Source organism: Perissodus microlepis, chromosome 13 (assembly GCF_051167445.1).
Source record: "Perissodus microlepis isolate ML-2025 ecotype Zambia chromosome 13, ASM5116744v1, whole genome shotgun sequence".
Classification (NCBI taxonomy): domain Eukaryota; kingdom Metazoa; phylum Chordata; class Actinopteri; order Cichliformes; family Cichlidae; genus Perissodus; species Perissodus microlepis.
Window position 1 is genome coordinate 19,483,250 of NC_140473.1, and position 12,177 is coordinate 19,495,426.

Here is a 12,177-nt window from a genome sequence, read left to right on the forward strand (position 1 = left end):
CAAGGTGCTGGAAACATTTCTCAGGTATTCTGATCCATATTGACATGATAGCATTGAACAGTTGCTGCAGATTTGTCTGCTGAACATCCACAAAATTAATCTCCTGTTCCACCACTTAAAAGTGTTCTATTGGATTGAGACCGTGGTACCTGTGGAGACCTTTTGAGTACACTGAACTCACTGTCAGGTTCAAGAAACCACTTTGAGATGATGTGAGCTTAACACGGCATGGCGCATTAACCTGCTGGAAGCAGCCATCAGAAGACAGGAACACAGAGGTCATAAAGGGATGGACATGGTCAACAGTAATACTCAGGCAGGCTGTGGCATTTAGGACCCAAAGTGTGCCAAGACATTAAACCTCCACCAGCAGCAATCTGAAGGGGTCATATGAGGCAGGATTGATCCATGTTTTCGTGTTGTTTATGCCAAATTATGTTCCTACCATCCAAATGTCACAGTAGAAATTACAAGACTCATTAGAACAGGAAACATTTTGCCATTTTTTTACTATTGTACAATTTTGGTGAGTCTGTGTAAATTGTAGCCTCAGTTTCCTGTTCTGAGCTGACAGGCGTGGTAACCGGTGCGGTGTTCTACTGCTATAGCCTATCTGCTTTAAAAGGAGATGTTCTTCTGCAAATCTTGGTTGTAACCAAGTTAGTTTTAAAGCTAAAACTAGATGTGAAAAAACCATTTTAGTTACATAAAATAAAAATAAAAACTAATCTTGAACAGCCAATTTTGTGAATGCAGTAACTTGAGAACAAAGCGACGTAGGAGTTTAAAGCTGATACCATGGATGGTTTCTGCTAAAAACCTCTGGGAAGTTTGAATTTCGTTTATTTTAAAATGTCAGAGATCACATTTTCTGAAAACTGATGTAGGATTTTGAAATCGATACCATAGTTGTATCTATTTTTTAGTATACTGTAATTTTTTTTTTTTACAGTTTTATTGCAGCTTGCCCGATGAGCCTTTAATGGATGTGTTTATTGAGATTCTGAACGTGTACAAGACTGTGAGTCATCTGCTTTCAGAAAGGTCTGTTTTTATTGCAGTAACTGTACTGATATTCCTAAATCTTGCCCCTGACATATGCCCTGCTTACAATACTAATTAAAAAATACTAAAACTAAACATTTTCAACATTGAAGGCTAAAATTAAACTTTTTTTTATCATTCATTATGATTTTAAAAAAAAATTGAAAAAACTCTGGTGGTAACAAGCGGTTATTTGAGTTGCTCTTGTTGTCATTTGGACCTCAACGCAATCTGTGAACAAAATATATTTTTCTCTTTTCCGCACCATTGTGTGGGAAACTCCTAGTAAATCATCGATTTCTGGAATACTCAGGCCGGCACTAAAAAGCATCAGCTTTCTGATGCTCAGCGTAAACTTCGGGAGGTCATTTTTACCATATCTGCATACCTAAATGCACTGAGTTGTTGCCATGCGATTCACTGATTAGATATCTGCATTAGAGAACCCTTGAACAGGTGAACCAATAAAGTGGCTGAATATATTACTCTGATGAAAGCAGCAAATATGAAAAGAAAGACATCAAATGTCCTTTCTTTTATTTTTCGTTCTATTGAGCAGAAATCTGTTAGCAGGGTTTCTTTGTGTCACTTAAAGGAGCGAGACTTTTTTGCAGGTCCTTTCAGATCCTTTCAGGTACCTCATGAAGTCCTGCACTGCTTCAGCAGTTGATCTTAGTTGTTCAACAGTGCCACCTGCTGGAAAACATGGCTCATTACAACAACTGCAGCGCCTCCCTCTCTGGGGTTCAGCTCGTTATCTTGCCATAATGTGCTCGAACTACAGGCTGAAGTTGATTAAAGGTCAGCTCCCCCAGCACTTGTTAACACCACTAGCACTGGAAAAGCATACAAAAACAGGAAAACCTCAGAGATCTAAGCTGCCCTTAAATCATCATATAATCAACATCAGAGTCTAGACCCAGAAAGGTTGGACATCTACTTCTATCGCCACTCCATGCTGTCAGATTTTCATACTAAGCCTTAAATGTCTCAGTGGATATGGACTGAGTCAGTTTGCCACAGAATCTTTTGTCACCTACAAACAGACATAAATTCATATTAACTACTTACATTCAGGGTCCAGCCAGAACCTCATAAATCAGAAACAGAACTTAAGCACAAATAGTTCTGCATTCACTTCAGGGCAGTGATTTATATAGAAATATAACCATAATACAACCAATTCAGTTGAGTCCCGTGTTCCAAAAATAATCTTTTTCAGGTAAGTTGACACATCAGTGCAGACTGTTGCTCCGAACTGACTCTCTGCCTTTATAAATTAGAGGGCAGTTATTTACAACCCTTTCCCAACCTGCCAGAGACTGTAAGTCAGTCTGCTTTGAGACAGGCAACCCCTGCAATCTCTAAAGTAGTTGCCTACAGTGGTCACAGGAACTAATTGCAATCAGTCACCAAATGCGAAACCGTTCACACAAATCACTGGACATCAAGGTTATTTCCTGGTTGCACAGAGGTTGCTGTCCTATTGAGTGACTGAACCATTAGGTGAACTAATTTTCTGTTTGGGGGGGGTCTAGCTCCTCAAATTTCCTTTTTTGTCTGATATATAAATTTGTTTTCTTTTAATTTGGAAAGTTTAGACCTATTTAAATGTTGACTGCAGTGTTGATCTTTGTAGAAATGTCATTTCATGTATGTAAAATGTAGCTAAAATAATTATATGTGGTTTATTAAAGATTTTTTTCAGTTGATTGGTTGGTTGCCTTTCAAGAAGTTAAAGATTAAAGCCAAATGACGAATAGCAGTGATCCAAATCATTAGACCCATATTTCAAAGATCTTTTTTAACATTTTATCTTAATAATTTGTAGTGCTTTTCCTTACAGTTAGTGCAGTTTTAACAATGTGAGACTGTAGATTTGACAGAAGTAGGGCTGACTGCTTACGGTTCTTCACTTGATGGCACTTTTGTTCATTTAATTTGAGTTGGATGACCACTGATGAAATCAATTTCTAAATTACACCACAGTTGATAAATAAATGCATTTTAAACTGTGCACAAGTTGTGATCTTTGTGTCGCAGCCATATTTCATTGTAAACACCAGACCACTCTGAATCTCTGCCCACAGATCTGTGTTGTGTGTGTGTGTGTGTGTGTGTGTGTGTGTGTGTGTGTGTGTGTGTGTGTGTGTGTCATCTGTTGGTGTCCGCACTTCTGTGAGATTAGTGGCCACATGACAACACTGGGCTGGCCGCCTAGTGAGCCTTTCATTTGGCTTCACTTGCGGAGGCGGGCTGAGTGCTGTCCAACAGTTTACTGAGAGCTGGAGACCTACAAACTCAATTTCTGTGGCTCTGTAAATGAAGTGTAAACCTGACAGACCCGGAGCCTAGTTGTGATGGCGCAGGACGTTACAACTTTAACTGGAGAGGACTATTTAGAGGGGAAATCACCCTGTTGTTCAGACACAGGAGCTTTGAACGAAGGAGACAAAGAATATGACGACATCTTGGAGCTTAATCAGTTTGATGGACTGCCTTATTCCTCCAGGTTTTACAAACTGTTGAAAGAAAGGAAGGAACTGCCAGTGTGGAAAGCAAAGTGTGAATTCATGGACACTTTGGCCAAAGAACAGTTTGTTGTTGTCAGTGGCTCTGCCAAAACTGGAAGGAGCTCTCAAGTGAGTACTGTGGGGTATTCAACACTTCAGCACTGGATGGTTTTTCTTTTTTTTACAGCAAGACATTTAAGTCATTTTTCTGGAAGCATCTGTAATGTAAGCAAATTGTCTTGTTAATCTTACTCTGAAACAGATACCTCAGTGGTGTGCTGAATTCTGCCTGTCAGTCCAGTTCCAGCACGGCATGGTGGTTTGTACCCAGATACATGCACAACAGGCTGTAGATCTCGCCCTCAGAGTGGCTGACGAGATGGATGTCAACATCGGTCACGAAGTTGGGTACAGCATCCCTCTTGAAAGTTGCTGCACTACTGACACAGTCCTCAGGTGTGGTACAGCAGCACTTCCTACTTTTCCCACTTTATACATCCAATGTTTCTTTCTCAGAGTCTTTCTCTCAGCATGGCGGCTATAAAAATGCACGGTCATGACACACAAAGCTAAATCACCCCGCCTTTTCTTCTTCTCAAAGGGGAGGTGAACAAAAGGCTTGAGAGGCTCTTTTCAGCAGTTCGTCCACAGCTGCCCGGCTCCCTGTCTCCCCATATGTCACACTCCCTCATGTGGGTCCCTCATAGGTTAGCTAGGAAACAATGAAACTAAGCACATTAAGGGGAGGGATACAAGATAAACAGGCACCCGGCAAGGATCCCCCTCCTCAGACTAATTATTAGAGTAAATTACACTAATGGCAGCAAAGCTGAAGTGTAGACAAAGTGTTTTTCATTAAGTTGCCACCTTCAGGGATGCTGAATGGATTTTCTTTTAACATACTGGTTTAAGCATGCAGGCTTACATTATAGAAAAGATTAATTTCATGCTATATCAAAATAGATACAGTGTGCCTGTGCGTGCATTTACTTGCTCTTTCCTAATGTCAAGCATCATTTTATCGCCTTTTAAAGATACTGCACGGATGACGTGCTTCTGAGGGAGATGATGTCAGACCCTTTGCTCGCACACTATGGTGTTGTGGTCGTGGATCAGGCCCACCAGAGGACTGTAGCCACTGATGTTCTCCTGGGTCTGCTGAAGGACATCATCCTGCAGAGGCCAGAGCTCCGTGTGGTCCTCCTTACAGCTTTCCCACCCAGCCCCAAGCACCCGGCCCACTTTACTGGGTCGGCAGCGCGTTTGATTCACCTGGAGACCCCGGGTGCAGGGGAGGTGGTGTACAGCAGCACAGGCGACGGCTACTTCTGCTCTGCTCTCCGTCTCGTGCTGGAGATCCATCGCTCCAGAGAGCAGGGGGATGTGGTTGTGTTTTTGGTGACAACGCAGGTAAAAAAAACCCAAAAAAACCCAAAACATCACTGCATAACCAGTAGATTCAGAAGCCTGAAACTAATGCACGTCTTTCTCTGATTTTCCTTTTTGTTAACTCTATACCAGGAGATAGATCTGGCCCACAACATCCTGTGCCACGAGAGGAAGAGCTTACCCATCGATCTGGGTGAGCTACTGCCAATAGCTGTGCACCCTGGGCAGCCTGGGAGTCTGCCTGTCCTGGGGGAAGAGGAGACCAGCCAGACCCGCCGAGTGTTCCTCAGTTCAAGCCCAAATGAGGACTTTTTCTGGGCTGTTAGCTCGATAAGCTTTGTTATTGATGCCGGGCTTGAGAAAAGATATGTAAGTTGGTTGTTATTTGCATTATTTAAATCAGCACTTACATGAAGGCTGATTTCCAGGGTTAAAAATTACATCGCTGATGCAGAGACCCAGTTGCTGATTAATTAGAGAGTTTCATGTGTTGAAAAAGCAGAGATTTGAATGCATTGTATAGGGGTTCCTATGCAGAAAGAAAATGAGAGAAAAACTGATATTCTGAAGTCTCACAAAAAAATGTTAAAGCTTAAGCTTTGGTCTGGAAAATAAGGTACATCTTATATTACAGCACAACACAATAGAGACAATAAATCAAGTTTTAATTTTAGCCTCTTGTCAGTGTCATGTAAAGATAACAATTTAAATCATCAGTCTTTCTCAAATTATTTTTTAGATACTTCTGTGTTATTTGGGGTGAAAATATTTGCCATCAAAATGTAGCTTAGTTAACGTAAATCAAGCTTAACAGCCCGCTGTGCTGATGCAGGTCTACAACCCCAGGATCAGAACAAACTCAGTCATCATTCAGCCTATCAGCACCGGTCAAACCGAGAGTCGAAGGCAGCTGGCAGGTCCGGCAGGTCCGGCAGGTGAGAAGTTAAAATGCTACAGAATCTGTGGCTGCTACTTCACTGCAGCTGTCCCATCTAAAAAATGATGTTTGCTTCCTGTAGGCAAGTGTTTCCGTCTGTATCCAAAGGATAGACAACTTCCTACTCAGATACGCCCGCATATTGTGGAGTCTGACATTACATCCACTGTGCTGTTCTTGAAGAGGATGGAGATCGCCGGACTGGGTCACTGCGAATTCATAGACAGACCAGGTGAGATCTGCATAAAATGACTGTAGAAAAACAGATTTTTGTCTGAACCATTGTTCCCTGACTTAATGTCCTCAGTGATAAAATTAAAAATTCGGGTTCAGTCAGTTCTTTGCCTTTTGTTCCAGCACACAGGAACTTTTTGTATTGGAGGGCAGTGAGCCGTGCTTCAGCTAAACTGACAGCTCCTGTTCTGCGTGCATCCTTTTAGAGCTGACCTGCTTTCGTTTGCTTTTGTTCCCCCGGATTTATTCACCCCCACAAACACACAAACACACAGACACTGAGCCTCACATTAGCTGATTAGAGCACAGACATGCCAGAGTTGGTATGAAGGACAACACAAGATAATAGACAGCTGTGGTTTCATAATTTTTCCCTTCCTCTCATTTTGTCTTGAGGTCCGTGTTTGTATTTCTATAGGGGAAAAAACACATTTGTTTAAAAAATAAAATAAAAAAAATAAATAAACAGCTTCATTTTGCATAGTGATACACGGCAGATGCTGGTGAGGATTATAAAATCCTAATCTGCTGCTGCCCATTCACTCCAAGCATTCCCACTGGGGTGCCAGTACACTGTGGGGGACTGTCCTAGTGCTTTGGATTACTATTTGGATGGCATGAAAAAATGGCACACAACACTTTTACTCAACATGTATTTCAGTGTAATTAACAGTGTTGGGACTAACGCGTTATTAAGTAACGCGTTACAGTAACTACGTTATTATTGTGGTAACGAGCACGGTAACTAGTTATTATGCCAAAATCAGGAACGCGTTACTCGTTACTGGGATTTGTGGTGGCTATCGCGGAGCTTCCACAGATTCAGTAACATTAGCAAGTGGTGGAGGCCAGCAGGTGGACGACAGAAAGGGGACGCAGGAGGAGGAGAGACCCGAAGCGGCCGCCCGTCCGAGTGTCAGGTGAACTGAACTTCAGGTAAGACGTTATGACCTGCAGTCTCTCTGGGTCAGATATAAACCAAGTTTAGTTGGAGTTTATTTTCGTTGTGCTGACTTTTTCGTACTCCGTGCTAGCTAGCATGACGGGGTTTCTATACAGCTGGGTGGGTGCTATGATGTTAATGATGTTGAACTTTATTTTGTTCATACGGTTAGTTGCCAACCGTTCCCTAAAAAACGGAATCGTCTCGTCTAGGTGAAAAGGAACAGTTTGTCCCGGACTTCAGCTACAATGAAAAAGACAAAGCTGGAGTTATTCTTTGTCTTTGCTGCACAGCTGCCTCTTCTTCTCTCATTCTCTCCCCTCCCTCTCCTGTTGCTACTTTAATCATGAAACTGATCAATGATCAGCTGATCGGCTTTTCCCTCTTGTTTATTTATCGTCCACTTTGCGCCAGAAAGAGGAAACCACCGGATGTCGCGTTAAACAACAGCAGCACGTTTGATCAGCTGTTGTTAGAATTTATTTAATATTAATTTCTAGTATCAGCTGATGTTTGCTGGAGCCACAGCTGTAAACCTGCTGGTCATGATATCGTTTTGTATATCTGGTGAGTGGGAAACCAGATGAAACCAGATGTCCTTACTGAATCATCAGAGCTGAACAGGTGATGGAGAAACAGGTTTACCTTTTAGGTGACATGAATGAGTTGAAGGGAAGTTATGAACTGTTTCTGAGAGATAAATAACACCAGGATCCTTTTCTATGTAGCTGACAGCTGGTAACTGTGCAGCAAAGTGTTGCCAGGGGGCCAGGTAGGGCATTAACAGGGAAAGGGGGGCACAAAGAAATACTTTCTTATTCTCATTTCAAATGTCTAGCTTTTAATAAATAATTATCTGAGTCTTACAACAAACGATTGATAGATTGATACATATATACCATCAAGACAGTGTACATCACTGTCACAACAGTGTTTGTTTTCATTCAAAGGCTTTATGATATTTGCTATAATGGCGGGCCGGTCTCTAGTCAAAATGCCCGGGCTGATTTTTTGTCCCAGTCCAGCCCTGTATGCAGCTCATCTGCAGTCTGGTGTTACCTACATCTTCCTATTCGGATGGCAGAATTTCTGAGTTCTGAGTACAATCGAAAGCACTACGACTGCAGTTTTTGTGTTGGATGTAAAAAGCACACATGATGCTGTGACGTAGGCTAGAATCATGGCGGCGGTCAACGACGGTCCAGGCGTGGGATTTCTCTCGTGGAAATATGCACATTATTTTTTCCTTTGATAGGTGGCACAGTGCACTTGTGGCAAGTAAGAAAGCTAGAAGACTGGCACTCTTGCTGGGTATCCAGTTAGCAACACATTAACAAGAGAAGTCTGAGTAAAACCAAAGTTACTTTCCCTAGTAACTAGTTACTTTGAAAGTAACGAGTAACTTGAAGTAACTGAGTTACTTTTGATGGAAGTAACTAGTAATGTAACTAAGTTACTAATTTAAAGTAACTTACCCAACACTGGTAATTAATAATCTCATGTTTTTTTATGGTGCTTAATCCGAAACCCTGTCCAACCCAGATCCTGCAGCCCTCATGCAGGCTTTGGAGGAGCTCGACTACCTAGCAGCTCTGGATAATGACGGCAACCTGTCTGAGATGGGCATCATCATGTCTGAGTTCTCCTTGGAGCCACAGATGGCAAAGACCGTGCTCGCCTCCTGTGAGTTTGACTGCGTCAGCGAGGTGGTCATCATTGCTGCTATGCTATCAGGTAATGTGACTGTGTGGCTTTTTAGCACAAATATGCTATAAAGAGTCATGTAGATCTACAAAACCGTGCTTTAATTTTTTGGATTCTTTTAGCGCCATCTTGCTTCATGGTTCCTTCTGTGGAGCTGAAACCAGAGGCGACCCAGTGCTATATGAAGTTCCAGCACCCAGAGGGAGACCACTTCACCCTGATTAATATCTACAAGGCCTTTAAACAGTGCCAGCAGGATCCATGTGAGTGAGCAGAGCATCGCCACGCACGATCTCATAATGTTTATACCAGTGATAAGTTTCCTACAGTTTAGACCAACGGTGTCAAACATAAGGTCCAGGGGCCAAAATCAGCTCACCAAAGATTCCATTCTGGCCCACTGAACATTCTTGAAGCATGTGAGGAAGGACATGAATTTTAGACTTTTTATTGCATTTATATAAGTTTTACAGCTTTTCCTACTGATAAAGACCTACATGGCAGTTTATACAACACTAAAGTAAATAAGTAATAGATAAATAAATAACAGAAAGATCCTGGTGTTTTTACCATCTACTATAGAAATTTGGGATTTTTACAGTGGGTTCACAGTAAAAGTTATGAATAATATAAAATATTAAAATTCTAAAAAATTCTAAAAATGTAAAACACAGCTTTCTATTAGACTGTGTAAAATGAGCTGACATGTTTTTTCTGTAATATTACACATTTATTTCTTACAATTACATTTTTTAATCAAGTAGAAAAAGTGAGATTTATTTTTGAAACTGCACTTCTTTTTCTTATATTAAAATATCGCGGGGATTAAATGTGTAATTAAACTTTTTCACTGGTTTGGCCCACTTAACATCAAAGTGGGCTGAACCACAGTGTAAGATGAGCTCGACTTCCCTGGTTTAGACAGTAGACAGAAAAACTAAACCCATGCCAGTTTTAAGAGTTTAATTATTGCCACCAATTCAGTAATTTAAACCCATCTTCCTGTTTTGTCAGACTGTAATATAGAGAAGTGGTGTCAAGACTTCTATCTGGACCACAATGCTTTGCTGATGGCAGACGGGATTCGCAGTGAGCTCACCGACACCCTGAAGAGGATCGAGCTGCCCATTTCAGTGCCCGCCTTTGGTTCCCGAAGTAACACGGTCAACATTAAGAGAGCCCTCTTAGCAGGTTTCTTCATGCAGGTCAGAAAATGTAATTTATTAGCGTCCATCCTCCCATTTTCATTACTGCTTTTCAGAGTCAAGGTCACAGGGGAGGTAGGGAGAATCCTGCACCCATCCATGCACACGGCCATATTGGAATAAACTGTTAAGTTAGAAATCCTGTTTTCTTGTTGTTTTTTATTCCAGTCCAAAAAGCACAGCAACTGTATTCGATCTGCAGTGAGAATTTAAATACTCTGCTTACAACAAACACCAACAGTCCTTCTAAAGACTCTTAAAAACATTAAACTCTCCTGAGTGGAACTTATGGCAGCATTATGAAGAGTGTTTTAATCATGTGTAATTACACTCAGAGTTTAGTCTCCATAATTAATTGTCAAAGAATGGGGCCCATTTCAAATATTAATGCATTTCCATTTATTTATCATGTAGGTGATTAAAGACATGCTGAATAATTTGCTTTTTATGACTAATTTAAACAATCAAAGCTGACAAACATTATTATATTATTATTATATGTTGCCTTCAGCTTTGAATACAGATTTTGACTGATTAATTAAAGACTTCACTGGTTTGCATCTTTACTTGTTTGCACACTAACTTCAGTTATTGAACTTAGCTGTATTTATATTTTAATTCTAACCACACACTTCAGTTGCGTTCATCATGTCGCTTTGGCTAGAGCTCACATTTCAGCTCCTGTCAATCTTAACACCTCATCAGACTCTTTAAACACCGCGTATTTTGCGCTCTCAGAGTCTACCTCTCAGCCGACACTTCTACTCCTTTCGGAACTTGCACTTGTTTGACTCCTCGTCTTTAAATTTGACTTCACTCACTGCTTACATCCTTTAACCGCCCCTTCCCTTTCAACTTATTTCCATATTTGTATATAGACTGCCAGACTGTGAGTGTGAATTCAGCTTTTTTGCGTGTCATTTACTATGGTTTTTATTTTTAAAAACTGTATTATTTAAAGGTAAAAATGACAAGTATGAATACTTAAAATCACTCCAACTATTTTTGCTCCCAGGTGGCACGTGATGTGGATGGATCTGGGAACTACTTTGTTATAACCCACAAGCACATAGCGCAGATCCATCCTCTGTCTGGCTACGGAGCCAAGAATCCCAAGCTGGGCCTGCCTGAGTGGGTGTTGTTCCACGAACACTCCTTTTCAGAGGACAACTGCCTCCGCACCGTAACCCACATAACACCACAGGAGTAAGTCTCAGCCTTGTTTCCATTTCCTTCCTTTAACATTTTCATTTGTTGACTTCTTTAACATTTGCATAAATGACTAGATGCATGTTTTTTTTAGACCACCCTTCTGAGGGAGGCTTAAATGTAGTCAGGTGGACACATTCCCCTTCCCTTTTGAACCGTATGTATTTAAAGGCCTAGTTCAGCTCAGACTGGTCATGCTGGTTGTGGAGGGAGGTCCTATAATCCTGCTTTCTAAGTATCTGCTAGTTGAAGAAGGGATTATGGATTGCACAGATCTCTAAGAATGTGGAGCTGCAGCTTAATGGAGGGAGAGAAAGCTCTATAGTCTTTCTCATGCCGTCTTACGTTTCACATCCTGAGCATGTGCAAATCCGTTCACTGTAGCTCGAATATGAGGAGCAGACACACCGTAAGTCTTCTTTCCAACAAAGGCGTGTGCCGCTCAGCACTAAATGAGATCGAAAACAGCTTTGCAAATTGAAATTAAGTTTGCATTAGTTAAATTCATCACAAATTAGATGGTCTACAGTTGTTTTTTCGGTGCACAGAACACTAAAATATTCTCGCCTTTATTAGGTTCATTCAGATGGCACCACAGTACTTTTTCTACAACTTACCATCAAGTGAGAGCAAAGACATCCTGCAAAACATTTTGAACCACGGGGCTTCTCAGTACCAAGAAGAGAAACCACCAGCATCACAAAAGGAATCCCATGAGGATCAGACTTCTGACCGCTGTGTTATACAGTGACTGATGGAGCCACTGTTTCAAGTTATTGGGACTTTTTGCACTATATAGTACAGAAACAGACTCTGGATCATCAAGTAAAGAATCCTATAATTGTATTACTTTCTTTTTGTGGCGCAGTTACTGTGCCCTAACCCCCAATCCCAATATAGTCTTTGTATGTTATATTTGAATAGCTATACAAAATGAACTAATATATGAAATAAAAATATTGCTCTTTTTAAGCCCTGATTATTCATATTTACATTCCC

General features: G+C 41.1%; 1 protein-coding gene across 1 annotated transcript; it reads left to right on the plus strand.

Annotated features, from left to right (window-relative positions):
• Positions 1 to 3,264: 3,264 nt before the first annotated feature.
• dhx32b (DEAH (Asp-Glu-Ala-His) box polypeptide 32b) lies at positions 3,265 to 12,150 on the plus strand. Its single transcript, XM_084948461.1, has 11 exons — positions 3,265 to 3,686; positions 3,820 to 4,013; positions 4,592 to 4,967; positions 5,079 to 5,315; positions 5,779 to 5,881; positions 5,966 to 6,115; positions 8,603 to 8,794; positions 8,887 to 9,027; positions 9,779 to 9,969; positions 10,985 to 11,175; positions 11,755 to 12,150. Exons 1-11 carry the CDS (start codon positions 3,405 to 3,407, stop codon positions 11,927 to 11,929), a joined length of 2,232 nt encoding a protein of 743 aa, XP_084804587.1. The 5' UTR covers positions 3,265 to 3,404; the 3' UTR covers positions 11,930 to 12,150.
• Positions 12,151 to 12,177: the final 27 nt, after the last annotated feature.

Bases quoted from the DNA above. Each gene is read 5' to 3' on its own strand.
- dhx32b (XM_084948461.1), top strand. From the start codon at position 3,405: ATGGCGCAGGACGTTACAACTTTAACTGGAGAGGACTATTTAGAGGGG. The intron at 4,014-4,591 runs GTGTGGTACAGC...CGCCTTTTAAAG, and splicing joins ACTACTGACACAGTCCTCAG to ATACTGCACGGATGACGTGC. The intron at 4,968-5,078 runs GTAAAAAAAACC...ACTCTATACCAG, and splicing joins TGTTTTTGGTGACAACGCAG to GAGATAGATCTGGCCCACAA.